Source organism: Arvicanthis niloticus, chromosome 23, assembly GCF_011762505.2.
Source record: "Arvicanthis niloticus isolate mArvNil1 chromosome 23, mArvNil1.pat.X, whole genome shotgun sequence".
Lineage (NCBI taxonomy): Eukaryota > Metazoa > Chordata > Mammalia > Rodentia > Muridae > Arvicanthis > Arvicanthis niloticus.
In genome coordinates this window covers 27696749-27720451 of record NC_133430.1, presented here as the reverse complement: position 1 = coordinate 27720451, position 23703 = coordinate 27696749, and the positions used below count along the sequence as shown (strand labels likewise).

At 39.1% G+C, this 23703-nt stretch overlaps 1 protein-coding gene across 47 annotated transcripts in view; it reads left to right on the top strand.

The window, feature by feature from the left end:
- The window catches only part of Nrxn3 (neurexin 3), a 1548305-nt gene that overhangs the window by 728250 nt on the left and 796352 nt on the right, over positions 1 to 23703 (top strand). For all 47 annotated transcript variants that reach the window (XR_013106667.1, XR_013106666.1, XR_013106665.1 and 44 more), the window contains one exon: positions 22872 to 22991. Coding sequence is in view for 44 of the 47 variants with exons in the window: in XM_076921537.1 (XP_076777652.1) it covers positions 22872 to 22991 (120 nt within the window). In the remaining 3 variants the exon portion in view is untranslated. The remainder of the gene's footprint in view (positions 1 to 22871; positions 22992 to 23703) is intronic.

Here is a 23703-nt window from a genome sequence, read left to right as displayed (position 1 = left end):
GGCCAGAAGTAAAACTGGAGTCCACTTTCATTGCTGATTCTTGGAAAACTTTCTTCCATTCCGGATATACTTGTTGGGGAAAATATCATAAAGGTAATAGTACTATGTTACACTTCCAAGGAGGGAAGGAGTGTAGCATTGATAGCAGCTCATGAGAGCACCAAAAGAACACTGAAGTCCTGGACCAACTTCTTGGAACCAAAGGACTCGTGATCCTGGAAGCCAAGGAAGTATATTCAGGCGTGTGAAATGGGAGAAAGGTCGACTCTGGGGCTGGCCTGTGAAACAGTTTGCATTTAGCACCTGGTTGGGGTGAATTCAGTATAACTCCTACATAATTTCTAAGTCAGGCTCTAGAAGTCAAAAGTGAATATGTCAGCAGATGATCCTTTATGGTTTTCAGGTTTAGCTCCAGGAACTGTTGCCAGGTGATCCAGTTACTATGCTTGATCTAGAAATTCTGAACTGTGGGGCCAATAGTCAGGACTGAAGTCTGACTGCGGTGCATCAAATATTCTAATCTCAACAGGTGGTAGACCTCTTGCAGGAAGAATGGGAGCACCTTGGTGTGTAAATCAGAGAAGAAGAGGACAAGGGTGCTGATGCAGAGAAGAGAAGTAAACTCGTTTGTGAGGCTAAGAAGTTGGGACATAGCAAATTGAGTGTGCTGTATGGCAGACAGAGACAAACCCAAAGCCCAGGCAGTTTATGTTTAACTGAGGACTCTCTTTTCTCTATCATTTGGTGACATAAGAGCGAGTGCTTTGTTGTTTGTTTGTTTCTCTGTTTCCTTTTGTTTTGAATATTTCCTCCAGATTTGTGATTTTTTTTTGTTCTTGAAAGTATCTTGAAACCATTACAGGAGGAAGTCCAGTGACTCGACTAAAAACCATCATACATGTGTGCCAGATGCTTGAAAGTGGTTGAGGGTTACATAGGTGGATACCAGTGTGTTCCATAAGGTCTCCCAATCTCAGTAATAGGACATAAAATGCAAACAGCTTGAACCACCTCTCTTCTGTGATATGATATGATATGGTAATGTCTAGCGAGTAGCTTTATTACAGCGGGTGTCACTTTGTGCTGAAATGTCCTTCCTCCATTGGGATTCTACTGGCTTCTTTCTGTCCATGCTTTCCATTCCTGACACTTGAAGTAGAATGAGATTTTTTAGCCAAAGCGTCCAAGTCAAGTGTTATTTGAGAACTGAACACAAGAGGGCAGCAGAGAACAAGGAAAAAAAATGTCCCTGCTCCTAAAACACTGAACTAACGTTGGAACTTTGGAATAGAGACCAATAGAGACCTCCTTAAATCGGTCATCACTCTGTAACCCATTCCTTTTGTGTAATTCCTTAAATGTCATGAGGCATTTATGCACTTTAAGAGGTTTTTCCACACTTTGCCGTGCTTTAAGCTCAGGCAGATAGATGCATATGCCTGACCACAGGAGAAGTTTGAAGTGGTGGCTTCGCACACATAGAACTTTAAAACCTTTAAAGATCACACGGCTAGCCAACCCTTTCAGAAGAAAGAAAAGCCAGACCCTACTAAGGAGCAGATTCAAAACACACCTGCTGCTTCAACCTACCTGCTAATACCTTACTCCTAACCCCTCTGCCCATAGTGGGTCTCCCTAGTGTCACAGACCCAGGGGCACAGTAGAAGAAGAGCTTAGTCCTCAGTGTTCCCTGTCACCTGGGGCTAAGTAGATGGTTCCATGGGCACAGGCATGGGATGAGTCAGTGTCTGTGGTTTTGAGGCAGCAATGTGTTATTAATTTCTATAATTGGATAATGTTTAGAATTTCCAACCCTCCCAGCATGGTTTCCCTGATATCACAACCTGGGCTTATGTCACTGAGAAGGTATGTCAGTTAGTAGGTGACAATGATCAGTGAAGACTCCACTCTTTAGACTCAAGGGTCTTTAGGTGTGTGTTTGAGTGCGTTTGTAGCCATCGCCTTTTCTGCCCAGTCTTATAATTCTGTGTACACATTTTTACTTCTATGATCCTCACTTCTGTGATTACATCCCACCTCAACCTCAAATTCTGGAGAGTTTATATAGTTAAAAGGCTTTCCCCATCCTAAATGTAGCTACTGTGTTTTGTTTCATTTAGAGTAAGTAGCAGAGGACAGGCCACCAGCTGCCCAGGGAGAGGTGAGAGGAAGAGTTACGAGTAACATAAGGGAAACAAAAAATTGCAGGGAGGGGAGGGAATGATAAATACAGAATTCATCTTGATTAGGGTATGATTTCCTATCCCATGCATATCAAATTGTATGCTTTAAATATATGTAGCTTAGCATATGTTATACCAATTATTGTTTATTTTGAAAGCTTGTGTTATTGGGGTTGGGACGGTGGCTCAGTGCATGAGCCCTGGGTTGCCGTCAGCACACATGAACAATCTGAGAATGTCTGTGTGCATATGTATCTATTGGTTAGGGCTTGCTGGCTGCCAGCCTAGGTCTAGGTTCAGTGGAAGATTCTGTCTTAAGGGAACAAGGTAAAGAGTGATGAAGTGGGACTTCTCTAGCCTCTTTTCATGCATACAGAGGTGCATGCACATGAACAGACATGTGCATATACATCACATACATATGGAACACACACATACATATATACTGCTTGTATCTTCACACACACATATATACATACAATATATATATATAGTATGTATATATATATTGTATGTGTATATATGTGTATATATATGTGTGTGTATATATAAATATACAAGCAATATATATATATATATATATATATATATATATATATATATGTATCTTTACACACACACACATACCTTCTAGAAATCACACATTATCAGTAACATTCCAGGTCTCCCACAGCCGCAGCCTCAGCCTCCAGAGTAACTTAATCTAGATAGTACCAGCTTGAAGTCATTTCCCAGTGTCCAGCCTGTAGTTGTGTTGCTAGCTCTCAGATTTTGACATGTAAGCATTCCTGCATCTTCCCTCTCTCACCAGAAATGTAAATAGACTGGATTTGATCATCTCCAGGAAACCTTCTCAATTTCTATCATTTGCAGGAACCCCATTCCACGGGGCCTTTCCTCACATGTTTGGAACACCCCCTCTTATTCAGGTAGAAAGCTCTGACCTGCATTTTAACTATTTCACTCTCTCAGAATGGGGGCAAGAATGTGCTGATAAACTTTTCTCCTTGTACTCTTCTTTGCAATAGCAGAGGCGCATCTAGGGAAACTGTTACTTTTTAGCAGCTTAACAGCAGAACTGCTAGATGTTCGTGTTTGGGCAGTCACCCTTTATGACTGCACATCTTATGATCTGTTGTCTCAAATAATTGTTCCCCTTTGGCAAAATCTAACAATAACAGGATATTTGTCATTAGGTTGAAAATTCATTTTTAAAAAATGCAAGAAAGTTAACTAGACATCACTTGTCTCATGAGAATATGGTAGACCCTGGAGGAGAAGCTGTTACCTGGAAATTCTCTACCTCTTGGCGTATTCCACGATGTCAACCTCACACAGTGACTTAAAGGTTAAATTCACAGTTACCAATGTTCCCTAAGCTGCTTAAGGTATCTCAGAAACTCATGGCCCAAAAAGATTCCCTGGAGAGAAGTTGAGGAAGTTACTATAAGGATAGATTGCTTAAAATCCAAATGACTCAGCACCAGGCCTTACATATCCCTAGGGATCCTTCTATTAAATTTATCTTAGGAATAGGCCTTTAAAATGGATAGAAGCCAAGAAATGAAGTAGAAAAAAAAAAAAAAAAGTAATACAGTCTCTTTTAGACAAGCAGTCGGAATAGATAGGCTGGTGGAAGAGACATGGTTTTAATTAGTAACTATTCAGTTCTCAACCTACTCAATTTTGTACACGGAAACAAGAAGTCTATGCTAGTTGCTGTCCCTACTTCGTGCCTTCTGCCCCTCACCATATTCATGAGAAAAGCAATCGTTAGTGTCCTGTTTTATAAAAACACCAGGACATGTTCTGTAGATTGAGGTATGGTGAGGTGGGAGGGGTGCCTCAGCCGAGGGATCCCCTTCCTCTGAGGTACCATGCTTAGTATAGAAGAGTTTACTTAGGGCATGGAAAGGAGAGTTGAGAAGGGAGACAGGGAAAGACAGAGAGGGGGCGGTGGGGGGCGGTGCGGGGGGAGAAGAAGAGAGGCTGACCAGGAGCACATGGAGGGTAAGGGAGGAGGGAAAGCGGAGAGAAGGAAAAAGGGGTTAGGGAGAGAAAACAGACAGAGAGGCAGAGAAAGGGAAGAGAGAGCGAGGAGGGAGCCAAACAGCCCTTTTATAGCAAGCCAAGCCTAACTGGCTGTTGCCCGGTAACTGTTGGGCGGAGCCTGCAAGGAATGCCAACAATTAGCAATTAATGTTACTGGTTTGCTTCTAGGAGTGACTGAGTCGGAGAGAGGTTATTTAGGCATTTGCTCAAGGTCACACTGTTCAGCTAGTAATAATTACTGGAACCGAGATTTGGAGCTAAACGTAACTGGCTTAAAAGTCTGTGTCTTTCTAAAACCCAGATGGCTCACTACTATTGAATTCTCGTGGTGCGATTTCCCTCTCTGGCGGTTTCTGACTTTAAGGTTTCAGTTCTTAGGGGCCCCCTGCTGGCCTGCAGGAGTGATTAGGAAACCCTGTTGCTATCCTAGAGACTCTTTATCTCTGCAAGGCCTCCTTCCAACCCCGCCTCCCCCGACACACACACACACACACACACTCCACCGTATAGGAGAAAGGATGAATAAGCCTAGCCTATGTGGATATTTAGAAGTCTTAGCCTTTCTTACGTGACATTAAGACTGTCCCCACCCCATCCCCAGGTGGGCTTTGCTTTGAGCTTTAGTAGTTGAGTTTGTTTTGATTCAACAGTAAAGGATTCAAGTCCCTTTTCAAGAGGCATATTCGTGCTTGCCTGCCTGTATGTCAGTCCCTGCAGCTTCCAGATCCTATTGAAATCTCTAGGAAAGGTATATTGCCTACCTTTGACTGGACAGGCAGTGGAGAATTACAGCTCTGTCCTTAACCTCACTTCTTAGCCTTGGAGAATTTATGTTTGAAGCGTTAGGCAGTCACACCCATATTCCTCACACGGGAGGCCAGGTGTGCGAATGTGAACTTGCCCAGACCTCTCTTCACCTCTGTACATCCAGAGACTCTTCTTCCATTTCCTGTCTACCAAGCTCACTGTTCTTGGTCATCTTTTATAAAATAAACATTTTGCTTTCTCTAAGAACTCTTATTTGAACATCACTTTCTTTTTAATCCCACTCTAACACGTTAAATGTTAGACATCTGTGCACACACATGTGTACACACATGTGCATATGTACTTTCTCCTTTTCATTGCCTTCCTAAAGTACACATTGGAGAACACACACTAATATTCGAACACTTAGAGGGGACACATTACTGTTTTAAATGGCCGTCTCCTTCATCAGACTCCATGTAACTTTGGTCCTGGAAACGATTATTTTTTCTTTTATCTCAGCTATTAGCTGGAATCTAGTGTCACAAATGAGCGGTAAATATTAATGAGCTATCAATTAATGAATACTTAATAACAAATAGATAAACGTTACTGTACGAACATTGGAGTGGATATTTGTTATTATCATGAGGGGATAGTTTGTGCCTTTCCTCAAATTCAGTTCCCAACAGGTATTTCTTTACCCTTATTTAATAAGTCTATCCAGAACAATCAACCACTTACTGCTCTTTTTATTTTTACCAAGTAAATATTCTTTGCCAGTTAATAATAACTCATCACACAAATCTTTTAGGTATTTACTATACACCATGCTTTGTATCCACTGTTCATCCTCTGATTACCAAGGGAAAGGGGTGAGATTATAACTGCCCTGATGTGATACGATTATGATTCAATAAAGCGCGTGTACCCTCACATAGGCTAGTTCGTTATGGTGAGCACATAGCCATTTTTTTTCTTCCAGTTTGTTTTAGATAATGTGGGATTGTTCACAATGGTACGAATTCAATTCTTATGCCTGTTATCTGGATTTGTTTAAATGTATGTTGGACAATCATCTTTTCAACACGCTGGGCCAGAAATGTAAAAATAATTGTTGAGATCAGACCTAGGACAAACAGCTGAGGTACATATTTTACATACCAAAGCAGACCAGTCCCTCACTACCTGTGATGGGTCACAGCTGCCATATCTGACCCCCTACCCTGAACTTTCCAGCCCAAGGACTGGGCTTCCCCTCCCACAAAACCTCTTCCTTTTATAATGCAGAGATTTTGGGTTCTCTCCCCCCTCTCCGCATTTTCTTTCTTCTTTCTGCTGGTAAAACAAACCAATTCAAGCCAAATGAAAATACAAAAAGGCAGGTTTATTGGGAAGCCACTCTTGAACTGGTTCACTGGTCCATAGAAACAAGGTCAGGGAAGTTTTCATGAAGAGGGAGACAGAGGGAAGGGAGAGGAGAAAGAAAGCCTGTGCTCACAGGAAGAGAGAAAAAGAGACCGAAATGTATTCTGGGTCTGAATTCCAACATCAAGTACATTTTCTAACCTCATGTTCTTGGAAACCTATTTCATTTCGTAATTTATAGGGAAACAGTCTGCCTATTGAGACCAACATAGCTTGTCTGCAACCTCAGTGTAAAACTGGACATTGATATCTTAGGCAGACATCAGTCAATAGGAGGTCACATCATCCCCAATGCATTAATAGACCGGTATTGGTATTTGCCTTCCCATGGCAGCATGGTCTAGAGCCCAAGGTTTCTATTCCTCCTTCATAGCATTGGCATTCCCTGGGACTCCCCAACATTTTAAATATATATTCTGCATTTTCACTAGTCAGAATAATATTCAAAGAAGTATCTCCCACCCTATACCACTTGTTTTTCTAAACCTCTTGTCTTGCTTCCTCAGAAACACCATAGGTCACACAAGCCTGAGTTCATGTCCTGCTCACCAGACACCAATCTGTCCTCCTCCAGTCCTTTAGATAAACAGCAAAAGGTTAGTCCTTAGATTAATCTGTCTTGGGGACTATATACGAGTCAAATTACTCTTGGAGAAAATATTTTAACATCCTTGTCTCTTACTTTAATCAATTTAAAAAACAGGATGACATTGCTTACTTCACAGAGTTGTAAGGAGTCACTTTACTAGTGCCATCTCTGTGTCTAATTTTTCTTCTGAAATGAACAAGGATTATAGTTTAGTTCTTGAATTAAAAGAAAAAGACTAGCAAAAGAAAAGAGTTGATATTCAGAGCCTCAGGTAATCTTAAAGACTTTTGTCTTTAAGACATGGGTCAGAGACAGAATGATTTATGAGGTTGTGTTCTAGCTGGAGTAGAACAGTGTTGAACTAGATGCAATAGATCATTTTTTTTGGAGATAGTGGAAGGAGCATCCAGAATAGCATAAGCCTTCAGAACAGAATTCGTGAGCCAATGTATGAGCTTGTTCAAGGTTCGTCAACACAACAGGACACACAAGTCTCTTTTCTCTTTATTGAGAATCTTCATTGAGGAGTAGACAGCTGGAAAATCTCTAATGCTCTCATGAAGAAAATGGCAGTAACAAATTCATTGAGGTTCACTACATTATCCATTTAAATCTTTCAGTGCATGATTCAAAACATAAAACACAAAGTCTGTCAACTATAACTAGAATCAAAAAAGACCCTTGGTCACATTAAACAATAAAAAAAAAACAACAAAAAATGAATGCAGGGTTATGAGAGGATAATCTTAAATGAGATACTGGATGTAAGAAAGGATTTTAAGGAAAAGGAGATGTCTAGGAAATAGCCTAGAAAAATTTGAACTAGGAAAACAACGAACTTGAGGTGAGAAATAAAGGTTAGCAATGGGAAAAGCAAAAATCAAATTATAGTTGCTATCACTTAGTGGGAGTTTAAAGGAGCCACTCACCCAAAGGAATGAGAACAGAAGATTGAAGCTTGAGGACACCACTTAACATAGAGGGAAGAGCAAGGTGTGAGAGACATCAATGTCACCAAAGTAGAAAGCTCATACAACAGTCTCAGCAGGGATTACAGGGATGACGGGGATGACCGGGATGACGGTGAGGTTTGGTGATGATAGAGAATACCATAAGATGTCCATGAATTTGGAAATTTGTATAGGATTAGTAATTTATGGAGGCTACCTAGCTGGCAAAAGATACTGGGAGAAGATGCAGGAAGGCAGAAGGGATAAACACTTCAGAGTAGTGAGTCAGTAGGATAGGAGAGGACATGTTCTATAGTGTAGGCCACCAAGCAGAGAGCTTGGGCTGCCCACAAAGTAGCCTACACAGCCAGTAGGCTGCTGTAAGTGGATGGGATTTGGGGTTGCCTAAAGGGAAGAGGCAACAGATGGACCTAAATATAAAGGAAAGAAAGTATGCTTATTAAAATCAGATCTCCAAAGGATGGAGAAAGGGAAGAAAGGGGAGAATTGAAACAAGTTTGTTTTTAACAGAAGAAGAGATGGCACCGAGGACCACACTCAGGGCTCTGCCACTCAGCTCTATCCCCAGTCCTGCGGGATCCTTACTTTGGTAATGGCAAGAAAGTTTTGAGTCATCATTTATGGATGCAATAAGGTATTTCATTCATTCATTTAATAAAAATCCTAAGTACAAGGATGGACAGAGAAATATTTAGTCCCAACTTAAACAGGACCCTGATTCTAATAGGAGATACATCTGGGTGAGAAGACAATTTACAACCCTGGGGGACAAACAATGGGGGGGTGGTCAAGGTAAGGGAATGGAGAAGGTATTGAAAGGAAAAATCAAGAGTTTCCTTGCAAACAAAAGATTAGATTGGGAGGAAGAGCCACTACCATAAGATACAAATGAGTATTTTCTAATGAAGTGGAGTCTGCTAAAGCCCAGAAAAGCCTTTGTTAGAACCACTGGAAGCAGCTTACAGAACAAAGTGTACTGGACTGCATATTAAGGCCGTGGCTTCTACGTTTATTGTTATTGGTAAGTCTTTTCACAAGGTTTAGGACCCTGGAATCCAATTCAGTAAATCAAAGCATTGTTCTCCAGTGTCCTAAAGTAAGGTCAGAGAATCACCTACACAGTGGGTTGCATGGTATTACCTACACTTCATCTTCATCCAAAGAACATGACTGTATATTGAGGTGACATAATCAGTTCAGATGAGTTTATACTGTATTAGACTTGGCTTCTAAATGAATGGCCGGTGTCCATCAAAGAGAAGGCCATGTGGAGAAGGAAGAGGTTGAGGTAGCATACAGACAAACTAAGAGATATTGAAGATTTCCAGCAACAGCCAAACCCGGGAAGAGGCAAGGAAAGGTCTTCCAAAACACTCATGACCCTATAATTTTCAATTTCTTGTCTCCTAAAAAGAAATGTATTAATCTTGTCATAGCCATTGAGCTTGTGCTATCATGCTGTCACAAGCTAAGGAAACTTATACAACTTGGGTGGAGAACACCTGGGATCTTGGTAAGATAACCTTCAAAGAGACCCTATCTTCTGATTCAGCCACTCCGAGCCTGGAGCGTGAGAACCAGATTTTCTGAATTACCTACACATGCTTCTAATGGAATTTCAAATGTGAGAGCCCACTGGGCCTGGATGTCTGAAAACCATGAAAGCTACATGGCCGGACTATTGCAAGCCACAGAGGATGTTCCCTGTGGCCTACATGAGTGAAGTGTGGCACTCGCCATTCTATATAGGTCACAGAAGGTGTTTTTCCAGTGAAGAAATGAGAAGGTTATTTCTAAAATACCCTCTTCTATATATTTTATGTATTGTGTGTTCTGGGAGCATTTTAAAGGTAAAGACCTCAAGTGTTCTATTCTTCCAGAAGAGAGATTTCTGTCTGTACAATTTGACAAATAATGAGATTTTTCCTAATCTGTTTCTCCTCTATAATTTTCTCTGTAGGTTTCTCTTTTCTCATCTTATTTCAGTTTCTTTTTTTTCCCCTCAGCCTTATTCAACTTCAACCCACCTAGAGACTAAAGTTGTATGTGTTATATATATTCATTTCCTAGTTTCATAATCTTGGTCCTGTAGATCACGCAGAGAATGCTTCATTCTGAGGTTTAATTGTATGCCTTTTAAATGTCTTTGGTGCTTTTCTTGGTTGGAGGGGTCCAACCAAGGTTATAAGCAAAACTGATCTAGACTACTCATATTGAAATCCAAACAGTAAATTAATAATAGTAGTTCAGCTTTAGGAAATTAATCATGCCTCTTTTTGCCTCATTTCCTTATTGTGGGTATTAGGTGGATCTGTGTCACAGTCAGCATGGCTCAGTTCTGCTGCAGTGAGGAATATCTCTACGCAAACTTAATAGCTTAAAACAATAGAGTGTTCAATCATACCACCACCACCATTAATGTCCATCAGTTGTGTTGTTATGATGTTGCTTCAACATCTCCCTCTGAGGAATAGTTCCAGTCTGTCACAACTTGAATTTGTGACAAAGGGAAAAATAGCTAGTGGTAGTGCTCAAACTTTCTAAGTGGCCCAAATGGTTTTCCTTCACTTAGCTGTGTGGGACAAATCACACAAAATGTCTGAAATAATGAGTCAGGAAATGCAGTCCCTCAGAAAGGGTGGATCTTTCAGGAAAGGGCAGCAGATAGGAGAGGATAGAAAATATTAGCAAAACAGTACAACCTCACAGGACTGGTGTTAAGTAAGAAGTTAACTTGTGAAAAGAATGCAGAAATGTATATGGAACCCAGTGCCTGGTAAGTAATATATATTGTATAAGTAATATAATATTGTAAATATGTATATATAATACATGTGTATATAAAAATACACACATATAAATATATAGTATAAATATGTACACAAATACACATATATATCTCCCAAGAATGGTGCTATTAAGATTTGAGAATGGGAATGGAGAAATGGCTCAGTGGTTAAGAGCACTAGCCAGTTTCAGCTTGCTTGTTTCCTACAGAACTTTCCCAGTAGATTGTGAGACTCCTAGCAGTGGGGCCTATGGATCCTGAAGTAGCCATTTCTTGTATCCAGGCAGGATTCCCAGTGGAAGGATAAGGACAGCAACTAATCTACCAAACCTTCAACTCAAATGTGTCCTGCCTATAAGATTTGCAGAGGAAAAGATAGAGCAGAAACTGAAGGACTGTCCAATTAACAACTGCCACAAATTGAGATCCAGCTATTGGGCCAGAAATAATCCCCAATGCTATTAATTCTCCCTTATGCTTGCAGACAGGAACCTAGGATAACCCTAAGGGGCTGTATTCAGCAGCTCACAGTGCCCATCTAGTAATTCTTGAACTTTTCCCCTGTGAGCCTGAAGCTTGAATAAAAGGTCTTAACTGGTTTAATTGATGCTTGTTTTAATGTTTTCCTTTATATGCTTGCTTTGTGAGTTTAATTTTAGAGGGTTAATTAAAGTGATTCTAGTGAGATAGAGAGCTAAAATGTTTGATGTTTTCAAACCTGTATAAATCTTACTTTAGCAAAGAGAAAGACCATCGCTTTTTTTAAGGGATAACAATACCACCAGCTCAGCCTCCCAATATCCAGTTGCATAAGTCAGATTTTATGAGGATTGGGGTGGTGGTCTAGTGGTAACTCATGAGCTTGATGACATTAGCTGGTTCAATCAGCTTTTTAAATGATCCCAGAAAGATAGGTTACACTGTCTTTTTCTGTCCTTAACGTAGTAATGATACAACAGAAACAATTTCTGTTGTAGAAAGGAGATTCCACAAACAGGGAGAGATGTTTGAAAATACTGTATCTGCTGAACTGTGTCTTGGAATATTTGTAAAAAAACAATCAGAATATATACACATATACATACACATTCACACACACACACACACACACACACACACACACACACACACACATATATATATGTCTCCATAGCTGTCACCTGCTCCTGTGACTGAAATCTGAGGCTAGCTTTAGTGGGTATGAGTTTAGGACCAAAAGTGTCTCCTGCAAATATAAATACCAATTTCCAATTTAAAATCTTCCCCCTTTTTAGTAGTACACACACTAACTTCTTTTGGTTTTATTAGTGGATTATATGTGTTATATTTGTAAACTGCATCTTAAAATATTTTAATGTAATATTTTTACTAACCCATTTGTGAGTTTCACAAGTACATACAATATACATTGATCATATTCACCTCTCACAGACACACTCCCCGTCTCCTACCCCTTCTGATTTTGTGTTTTCATTTTAATCATTTTTACAATTCCCTGAGTCCAGTTTGTGTTGGCTGTCTACTCAAGCATGTGGCGCCTTCAATAGGGGTATGGTTGACCTACCAGAGACTATAGTGTTAAAAAAAAGTAACTCTCCTTCCCTCAGCAGCCATAAGGTGTCAATAGGTCTTCAGTAGAGATCCTGGGGCCTTTCCTACTCTAACCTTGATGGTTGACTGGACTGATCTTGTAGCAGTCTTGTACAGGCTAACAAAGCTGCTGTTGATTCATTTTAGCAGAGTAGACATGTGATGTTCAAAATACGTAGCTCTTTTGATCCTTGTAGCCTCTCTTCCATGTTGGTCCCTGAGCCTTGAGGGATAAAGATGTGGTGTGAGATATATATATATATCAGGGTGCTCAATCACATATATATATATATATATATGTATTTATATATATGTATTATATATATATATGTATTTATATATATGTATTATATATTTATATATATATAAATTTGTGATTGAGCACCCTGCAGATACTTATTTTTTGACCTTCGTTTAGGTATGAGTCCCCCATGAGCTGCTCACCATTACAGAAAGGAAATTATCTGCTAAGGATTGGCTAGCAGCTGTATTAATATATGTGTTTACAGATAGAAAATTATAGGTCAGTTTGATACTGTGCCAATTTAGCAGACTAGTCACAGGTTCAACCTTGGGAACTCTGAGCTTCCCAAGCATGGGTTCTAGACCAGATTTATAATACCAAGTTTACAAGCATTTCTTTCTGGGAAGCAGCCTTAACCCATATCAGCAAGCAGCTGGTATATAACCTTATAACACTTGTGCCGCTGTTTCCTAGTCTTTATTAACGCCCTCAGAATGTATTTTTGCTATTTATTTTTGTCTGTTTATTTATAGACAATATACTATTTTCTCCTTTTCTCCATTATCCTTACCCAGTATTGATGTATTCATCACAATCAGACCAACTCCCAGTGTGATCATGGGGAAGCTCTGAGGACAAGTGCAGCACAATGAGGACATTTTGTAGCTGGGCAGACTCTGATTTTGTCTGTTATGTGACCCGGGCTAGTTCTGAGTTTCTTCTTTCTCTCTTGATGTGCAAGAATGGAGCGTAATACTTCAATTTCATAGAGATAGCACCTTGTGTCCATAGCAATTGGTACCTGTTTGTGGATGTTATTTCCACGTCTCTATCACTTTTCTTTCCAGAAAGCTAGATTTTCAACTAGCATTGAAAAAATTACACTTAAAGGGGAATTGCAGTATTTTCATTTTAGTTATATGTGCTGCCTGGTTTATGCTATCTTCAAATTCATCTAACAAAATGCAGTAAATAGCCCTTTCTTTGATTCCTCCCTTTCTTCTTCCCCTTTAATCATTTAATTTGTACATTTATATCTATGTATTCATATATATGTCAGTTGAATATGTTAATTGAATGTATGTACTATGATTTGAATACAAGCTAGAATTGGTCCGTACATCTCATTGTGGAGATACAGTGTGCTGCCCTTTTCCTTTATCCGCCTGTCAGTTCCAGCCATCACCTGTCTCCATCCTTGTTTAATGTATTTACTTATGCACTTTCAAGGCCCATTTTCTTCTTCATCTTCCTTATACTATGTTATGTATTCTTCTCATATATTATATATGTATACCCTATACATTAGTCATATTTACCCATTCACTTTCCTCTAACTCATTTTTCACATCCCCATTTCTTTCCCTAATTTACTTCCCTTAATAACTTAGGATCCAATTATTGCAACTTGTGTGTCCCTTAACGTAAAATACTTTACTGGGGCTTGGGCAACCTACCTGTTGGAATCCTAAGTTCACAGATGTACAATAAAATAGCGGCATTTACATGCATTCTGGATATTTGAATTGCAGGTGTTTTAGAGCGCATCTGTGCACTTAGCACTCCTACAGTGAGATGGGAGGTAGGGACAAGGAAGGTCCTGAAGTTTGTCAGCCAGCTGTTCTGTCTTCCACAGTGGTGAACTCTGTCTCAACAAATGTGGAAGATAATGATTAATATCCAAGGCCATAATCTCCCTTCCCTATGTGTTTCCTGGTGAACAGATGTTCACAATCATACACATATAAATACATATTACATCACATACATACACACAGAGAAATACAAATTAATAATGTCTATGTGCTTCTATCAAAAAATTGTTTATTCTGACATTTAGGATAAAGAAGTCATTTGATGATCAACTACTGGGATGTGGTAAGAAGAAAGGTTATAGGAGACATCTTGCTTAGAAGAATTTGAGTTCAAACCTGTGACTTTATTTGTTAACAAGAAGATCCCATAGTCAGGACCTACAGTATAGTAATATCTAAAATCATTGAAAGTGACCAAATTCTATGAATCATACCATGATGACAGTGGGAAACATTCTAGCAAACTTGTAGATTTTTAAATAAACAAGACTAGAAAGAATATTTTTCAAGGGATCTTCCTCCTATCCTTGAACGAATAACATCATCTCTTGAAAAGTAGCTTCATGGAGAGAGATTATCACTAGGAATTTTAACCTGTTGGTGATCAACTCACTACTGCTGTGCATGCTGCAAATTTGTGGCTTATGTTAGAGGTTTGGCAGAAAACTGGGAGCAAGATTTCTTCTCCTCTCTTTTGGAGTCATTTATTCCAAAGAAGGAAACCTATCTGCCTGGGTTCATTCCATTTCAAAATGGAGAGACTCTGTGCTTCGTGTTGAGACCTATGAGTTCATTTTACCCTGTGGTCAGGTACAATTCGCAAATCCTGTGGAATAGGGTACAGTGTTTGCTTTATTTCTCTTGGTGGCAAGAAGTAATGGGCTAGAATGCCTAACTGAAATCATACAGGAAAATAAAGGAGGAAAGGAAGGGCAGGAGGGAAAGGAAAGAGGAGAGAAGGGAGATCGTAAGTCTAACAATTATGCATCACTGATAGACAGTGGTAGCCCAAAATACGAGCTCAAGCAATATCACAGAAATCAGACTCAGTGAACTGACTAGATTCATAGCAAGAAGCTGCCAGAAGCTGGCGTGAAGTGTGATTGATGCTAGATAGAAAAAATGAAATAACAGAAATAAGGTTCTTTAATTTCATCACTGTAGGAATACTGAATGCATGGGTGTTCACTAACACACCTGCATTTCCGTAGGTTTGGGATAGTTGAATGGAGGTTCTCACTAGCTTCTGTGAGGTCAGCTGTGCCCCGTGTTTCCTGAAGACTTTCCTTTTCTGGCTAAACTTATGCCTACTCAGATTCTAAGAGTTACACCTAAGAGTCAACAATGATTTCTGTGTTGCTTCCCCCTTCTTCCTCTCCCATTCCTTACCTACTTTTTAAATCAGTCTCCTGTTCTTGTTGACCCTGTTCTGAAATGTACAACAAATCTATGACTTCTACGTCCACTGCTGTCCTTAGTGTAAGTCACTTCTGCCTCCTGTCTTAGCTTCCTAAAAGATTCCATTCCATCTGTTACTGGTCTCTTTTGGTCTACTGGATCCATAGCAACCAGAATAATTGTTAAAAATGTAAATTAGGAGATTGAAGATATAGCTTGCTGTTTAAGAGCACCAGCTGTACAAATATAAGGATCTGAGTTCAAATCCCCAACACTCACATAAAAAAACAAACAAACAAAAAAAAACAAAACAAAACAAACAAACAAAAAAAAACAAACAAGGTCAGCAGTTTTCAACCTGTGGGTTGAAACTCCTGTGAGGCTCAAACAACCTTTTTCATGGGGATTGCCAAAGACTGTTTGCATGTCAGATATTTATATTACAATTCATAACAGTGGCAAAATCATAGATATGAAATAGCAACCAAAACAATTTTATGGTTGAGGTCATCACATCACCAGAAACTGTATTAAAAGGTTGCAGTGTTAGTGAGGTTGAAAACCCCTTATATAACATATTACTGGCCTCCATGGATCACTGGCGTTCTTAAAGTGTGATAGAAGAAGGTTGAATGATGAATGGTACAGTACTCACTGAAATGTAAGCCTGGCAGTTGTCGTCTCTAACTCTAGGTTAGATATCAAAATTATACTGGTTCAATATTAAAAGTGTTTGCATTATACAACCCTTTATACTTTAGGCTTTGTGTCCTGAACATGAATAGTTTTGGATTTCTGTATGAAGGTACTTGCATCTTATTTATATTTAGTCAGTTTTATGAGTCATAAACCCCAAGTCTAGAAATGTCTAAGATGGAATGTGTTGAAAGGTTTGTCGGCATCAAACTGATTGTCAGAACTCAGTTCCTTCACCTTCAGCTTAGCATTCTTTCAAAATACTATTATTGGGCATTGTTGCTTGCCAATGTGTTCATTTTTGTTTGATTTTGTCTGCCACCTATAGATTTTTAAATGTCTACCCAGCATTTTCTTGAGGAAAAATAAACACCATATTTGTGACTATTAAAAAAAAATAGCCAGTCATGAAACTCCATCATTGTGTGTAGGGCTGGCTATGGACAGGAATATTGCTGGAGCTTCAGATTCAGTCAGCTCTCCTATCTGAGGGGAATAAAGCCTGAAGTGATAGAGGAAGAAACTCGATATTTTCTTCTGGCCTCTAGGTGTGTACACAGGGATGGGCAGCCAAATACACACAAAAATATGTTATAACACAAAAGAAATAAAAACCTCTCATACTAGACTATATAATCTTTGCACTTAACTTTCCAAAGCATCCAGTTGCCTTTAGAGCAGTATTCAGATGGTGTATCACACCATGCAGGGTCTTTTAGCCATTCCATATTTTACCAGTTTCTCTTTCCCTGGGGTACCAGCCAAAATAGGCCACCTTTGGGTCTTCCAACATGCTTCACCTTGGACATCTGCATGCTTGATTCTTCTCAAATCTATTTCTTCAGAATAGCCTTAAACCATCTTAGAACAGGAACTCATGACAACAACAGAACATAGAGGTTTTTGTTTTGTTTTGTTTTGTTTTTTCAGGATCATCCTATGAAGTAGGCACTTCTTTGTTCTTGTCTCTGGTTCATAATTATTTTTTATCAAATTATCCCATTATAATTTCCTTATGTATATGGGGGCGGGTACGAGTGATGTCTGGAACTACCAGGCCCAGCAGAGTATGGATCTTCCTGAGACAAGAAGGAAATTCTTGTTCAACATAACTCAGTGGCTCGTGTTGGTTCAAACTTCTAGAGTCTGATGCCGGGCAGTTTATTTTAGGCACATTTAAGCACAGCTCAATTTTAGAGAAAAGTTGCCTGTTGATAATTGATTCAATCCCGTGTGTACACCCAAGCATAAGGCATGTTTACATAGAAACTCTGCAAAGTACATGTATTCCATAAAGATAGGTTCTATTGACCGAGAAATAGTGCCAAGACAAGGGGCTAGAGAGAATTCCTGAGATAAACATAAAAGTCTGCTCGAGTCAGGAATAGCCTAGCCTTACAGATAGCATAGAGGTTACGTAGGCTATCATAAAGTGTATGTTACATCCCTGAGAAAGATGCATGCTATTGACTGAGACACAATGTTCAAGATAAAGGTCTAGGGAGGAAGAGTCTTGAACAAACACAATAGTCTGAGGGATTCAGTTGTAGCCTGGCCCTACAGATAGCACAAGTCACGAAGCTATTAATTATACCCATTTCCAGCCTTCTGGACAGAAAGCAAGTTATGCCTCTCTTTCTTTAAGTGACATCCCTGCCTGTTTAACATTCCTGGTTTCCCTCCTGCTTATCTGTGAGCCCAAGGACCTCATTCTCTCTAAACGTGTAGAACTCAGCTCTACCAAGACTTATGCTGTATTCCTTTGTCTGGGTTCGTTCAGACTTCCTTAGCCCTCACCAGACGCAAGTTCCATGAAGGATGTTTTTCATTGTGTTGACCTTATCCTCAATATCACATTGGTTGCGTGGCCTCATTGTTCCTTATTTACCATTTGTTAAATCCTGTCGTAGACCGTCCCTTGATACACTGCCACAGGTGAGTAGCTGTGTACCATTAGCCCAGAAAGTACAGTAGGTGATGGGTAGCCCCTAGAGGAGGAACATAACAGTCTGTTGCTGGACATGTTACTTGTGCTGGGCTCCCAGGAAGGTTTTTAACTAGAAGCTGCATCTCCACCATTGTCCCTGTGCTCAGACTATACAGTTGGGCCCTTGCCTTCACATCATACCTCTCCCTTGTTCATAAAAGACTTAACTGAGCACACTGCATGCCATACCTACTGTGGGAAGCTCCTCAGTTCTCCCTGGGGCCTGAAGATGTTGGTGAGAATAAAGTGATCTAATTGAGCCATTTTGCGACAATAATTTTATATGATCTGGAAAAAAAATTTTTTTTCTTGGAAAATGCATGCTTTAGAAGTGAGTTTCTGAAAATCCATTAAGTTTATACTTACAAAGGCAAATCAAATTCTTTCTCAACCTATTTGGAGTTTGCAGGCAGAAAATAGAAATGCCTCCCCATCCTTACCCTCCTCCTTTAGTTCTTTTCTTTGTCTTTGCTTTACCTGTGAATAATCTGTTCTCTCTGGGAAGCATGGGTGATAAAGACTGTGGTGCTCTGGGCTCAGCAGAGGGTTGCCACAGTAGATGCTGATGAAATAAAGGTAAGCTTTCTTTCCATCTCTGTCTTGTTTTGTTTGTATCTAACACAATTATTTGCATATCCTTTTACCATACCATATTGATATAGAGTTATATACATCTTTTTTAGAGAGAAATTTTGGGGTTTTTTGTTTTTAGTGCACTGTAGAATTTTCTTTTAGATGCATGTGGAACATGGCTCCTAGGAAAACCAAGGTACTATTTTCTCTTTTATACAAATAGAGAAATTGGGGTTAAAAAAAATGTCATGTTGGCCACCCCTGTCCTCACTAATCTAAATAATCCTTGAATATTCCCCTCCCACCTTTTAAAACAGCCCTTCGTGGAAGATGGAAGGAATTTCTGCTGTCTGCATATGAGCAAAACCAATGGGTTTAGCTTAAATTGTTAAGGTCATAACAATAGATGAACAGAAATGCATATTGAGGGTAATTTGTTTTCTTGGCTCTATTGTTCCTGGAAGAAATAGTAAAATTATACAATATAAATAGTTTGTTTTCTAAAAAGCCTAACTAGGTAAAAAGATGATTAATCTGTACCATGTGTAGGTTTGCCAATTTAAGAGGGAAAATTTTTTTCTAATATCTGATTGTCATCTTCCTCCAAGCAGCCAGCAGTGGTTTTTATTTTAACGTTTTGTTTTGATTTTGTAATTCATTCTCATTGCTTAAAGACACTGGACTTCTCTTGAGTTACCATAGGGGTTCCAGAAAAGAATCTGGCGGGTGTTTCCTAGATGCCATTTCTTGTTCTCTGTTGTCCATTCATCAGAGAATCAGTTTGTGTTTCATGAGGCTAAGGTTTCCCTCCAAGAGAAAATGCTAAGTCAGATGATACAAGGCCACAGGGAGAGGCTATTCTGCTGGTGCCACTCCCAACAGTCATTAGAGGTTATTTGCTTTTCAATAATGAAGAATTTGACCCTCTATACTTACAAATTTCTATATGCCAGAACTCTTCTTCTGTGATTCTTCCTACTTATCATAAGTGTCCTGATCTTGGAAAGTCAACTGATGGGAGCTGAAAGTTCTTCAGTATAGCTGCAGCACTCATGTTCAAGGAGACTAAAGAGAATCACAGGATTTCTTGAGATCAATATTTATTGTACACACTGTGGAAGAAAGGAAACACGTCAACACATACATTGAATGTGTATTCCATTGGAGATCAGGATCAGAATCATTTTAGTTTTTGCCAAGAGAACCATGTCAGAACGTTTATGAATCTGAGGTTGTTAGTTCTTGGTAGTTTCATTTTCAACTCTGTCTTGAACAATGTCTTTTTTCTTCTTCTTCCTGTTGGGGGCACCCTCTACCTACAAGAAAGAACTCTATAATCTTTGTTCCCACTGATGCAGCTTCACTGGCTTTTTGATTGATTCTGTTAATAATGATGATGATGATATAATAATAAGATAATAATAATACTAATAATAATAAACCCTCCTCTCTGGACTGGATCTTTCAGCATTGCAAGCCCAAGTGTCTGTGTTTTAACTTTTGGCTTGTGATAATAAAATTTGCCTCATTTACCAACTGAATCTCCTTTGTGAGCTTCAGGTTAACTTGGTACCCTCTCTCAGTTTACCCAAATTTGTAGCTAAATTTAAAAATTACTTTTCACTTATATGGTGAATTAACCTTTAGGCTTGACTAAAGATAAATTATGTGGACACTTCACTTCTAGAAGATGAGGTTACATACAAAAACTCACTGAGTTTTATCAATTTGTTACTTGAAAATGAATATTGGATAAGAGTCCCTGTCATTTTAATGAAAATGATGTTAATCCCCCCCCCACCCTGCCCTCCTCTTACAGTAATAAGAATTACTAATACTGAAAATAGCAGGGCATGAAAAGTTCCATTAGTCTTTCCACAATTTTAATTGTAGGATGCCACATTCTATATTTGAATAGCTGTGTTTCAATCTGGCCACCACGCACATTTAAATACCACACCTGTAAAATGCTAGCTTCACTGAAAACACTTCTGACAAAACGAAAGCTTGTTTTACAGTTCTGTGGCTAACATGATGCTTGTGCAGTAGTGTCCCAAGCAGACTGTGTTTGTGCTTGTCATTCTCTCTCTTATCTTGTCCCCAGTCATGAAAATTAAGTGATGTGAAAAAAATTACCTAAAGAACAGATGCTACCTTCTAGGAGAGGTTTTAAATGGCCCATATCTGCAACATATCTGCCAATATTCTCCATATCCATCTTTGTTTTGTTCTTTCTTATCGAAGCATTTGCTTGTAGAATAAAGAGGATTAAAAACATAAAACAAAAAAGCAGATTCGTTTGTTCTAAGAACATCTGTTCTTGTTATAAAAAGCACCCACATGATGTGGTCCATTTTATCCGAAAGCCCTCTCATGAGGGGTTTGAAAGGCAGCTCTGCATCCATCTGAGGCTTGAGCTGATGAAGACAATGAATGGGTCTGTCTTGTGAGTTGAAATGTACGGGCAAGTTCCATTTTAGTATATGAGTTCAAGATAATATTGAGAGGCAAATATGGGATTAAATAAGAGTTTTTTTATTAGCAAATACTTCTCCTAAGATTCACTGGACTATTTCATACCATCGGTACCTGATTTGAGGCTCACTGGATTCAAGTTTTGTCAGTGAATGTCCGAGATTCTTACTGATTTGAGTTTCGTGTTTGATGGTGGATCTCCCCCCCCCCCCCCAAATCTCTTTGTGCTGCAATTAAAATATAGTGTTTCACTCTAAAGTCTTTATCTTTCAAGGGGAGAAAAATCTCCCAATCTTTACTTCTGCAAGTCTTACAGCTAGCTAAACTAAGAATACTAATTATTCAATATTTAAAAGTAGAACTTAGCATTCTTTAGAGCTAGGTGATATCATTATTTTCTTTCTTAAATAGTATATTATAGCTTCCTCTCTTATATAGTTTAATATGTTACAAATCATTTTTAAACATGAAGCTGTCTAAGTATTGACTGATTCATTCAGGAATGCTTAATCACCTGCATAAACTGAGCTCTTTGCCTCCCAGGGGAGAAACTTAGTCTAAGTCCATACCATCTTTAAAGTCTTCTTTGTCTTCAGACTTCCAGCTTGAAGCAACAATAACACACATTCTGAAGTTGATTTCTCTTCTCTTACAGTGAGTGTTTTAATACTCTGTGTTTCCCCATCTTGCAGTCTTTTGCTGTTAAACATCACAATTCTTTGCTTCCCGGGATCTTGAATTTCATCTTGACTATCTCAACCTGGGTCTCTCAAGACAACTTTGTTTGCTCCTTTACCTAGTGGTATTTTATGTGAAGCGCTGTTTTGAACTGTACATGTTTGTTTTTAAAATTTTGTTATTTCATTCTTTGGATCCTTTGAATTTTATTCTTTATTTTTCTGTATAATCTATCTATCTATCTATCTATCTATCTATCTATCTATCTATCTATCATCTATCAATCTTTTTGGAGGATGATGAACAATGAGAAAAGCCTGCCCCACCCCCGCTAGGTTACCCTAGGAGTATCGTTTACAATATTTAAACCTTGACACAATTTCAATTGTGTTGTTTACTTTTATGGTTGCTATGTTTGCTAAATCCTGATAGGACTGTGGGTTAGTAGAAATGCTATGTTAAGGTAACAGACCTTGAGGAGTTGTTTCCCACCCACTTGGTAAATATTTTGTAGAAACCACACTAGTGTACTATGCTTAAGGAAGCAGGAAATTGATAAAAATAAAAATATGATGAATTTCTGATATCTAAGACTTGGCAAAAATGCTAGTTGATTACCTATTGCTGTAAATCTTATTGTTTTGAAAAAAAAGACGATACTTATTTCCTTCATTATGGATGAATGTCTTTCAAGTTTCAATCGACATGCCTGCTTTTGGTGATTAATGTAGGGGGTTCTGGGTTCTGTTAGGATCAGTGGAAATCGGATCTTTGGCCATGCTGGGTCATGTACATCAGTGTGGCTTTCATAACGTCAATACTGTGAGTAATACATTGAGAACTGGTTCTAACATTTGACACTTACCACCATTCTTAGGCAAAGGACCCGAGACCCTGTATGCAGGGCAGAAGCTCAATGACAATGAGTGGCACACTGTCCGGGTAGTGCGGAGAGGAAAAAGCCTTAAGCTAACAGTGGATGATGATGTGGCTGAGGGTAAGTACAACTATGGCGGGCTTTGGCTCTGCTTTACTGTCTTCTCTGACATTCCTCTTCTGAAACATCTTGTTTTGTTTGGTAGAAGTCGCACTGCCTGCTCCCTGTGGACAAGAACAGGCAAGGCTAAGCATTGGCCCTTCCTCTGAATTTTACAGCCTTTCTTCTTCAACTTACAGTATACAGCTAGCCCCCTATTGTAATACTATTCTCAGCACACTCTTTCTTTGATGGAGCCTATGCCCAGAAAGCAGGGGTAGAGCTGTATAGCTCCTTCTATAATTAATAATTAAAAATCTCTGATCAATCACCCTCCATGTGTTTATTCTCTCCACCAGCAAATGCATCGCTCTGTCATATAAGTAAATGGAGAGTCCAAAAATATAGAATGTCATGGGGAATACAATAAATATTAGAAAGGTATGGTGTAGGAGGGGCTGGTCATACTTGGCTTAATGAGCTAGCCTTTTATTTAACTTCTATTCATTAAGTACCTACTGTGTACCAAGCATTGTTTTGGGAAGAACTGGGCGTGTAGTGATGGTCAGATAGACAAATTCTCTGCAGAATGGGATCTGTATTTAGGAAGGCAATGTATAAATGAATAAATCCATATGTCTGTAAAGGGGTTTTGAGAGTCCCACGCAAACTGTATGTTCTTCCTATGTAGCACACTACATATTAGCAACGTGCTCAAATAGTGGAAGATAAA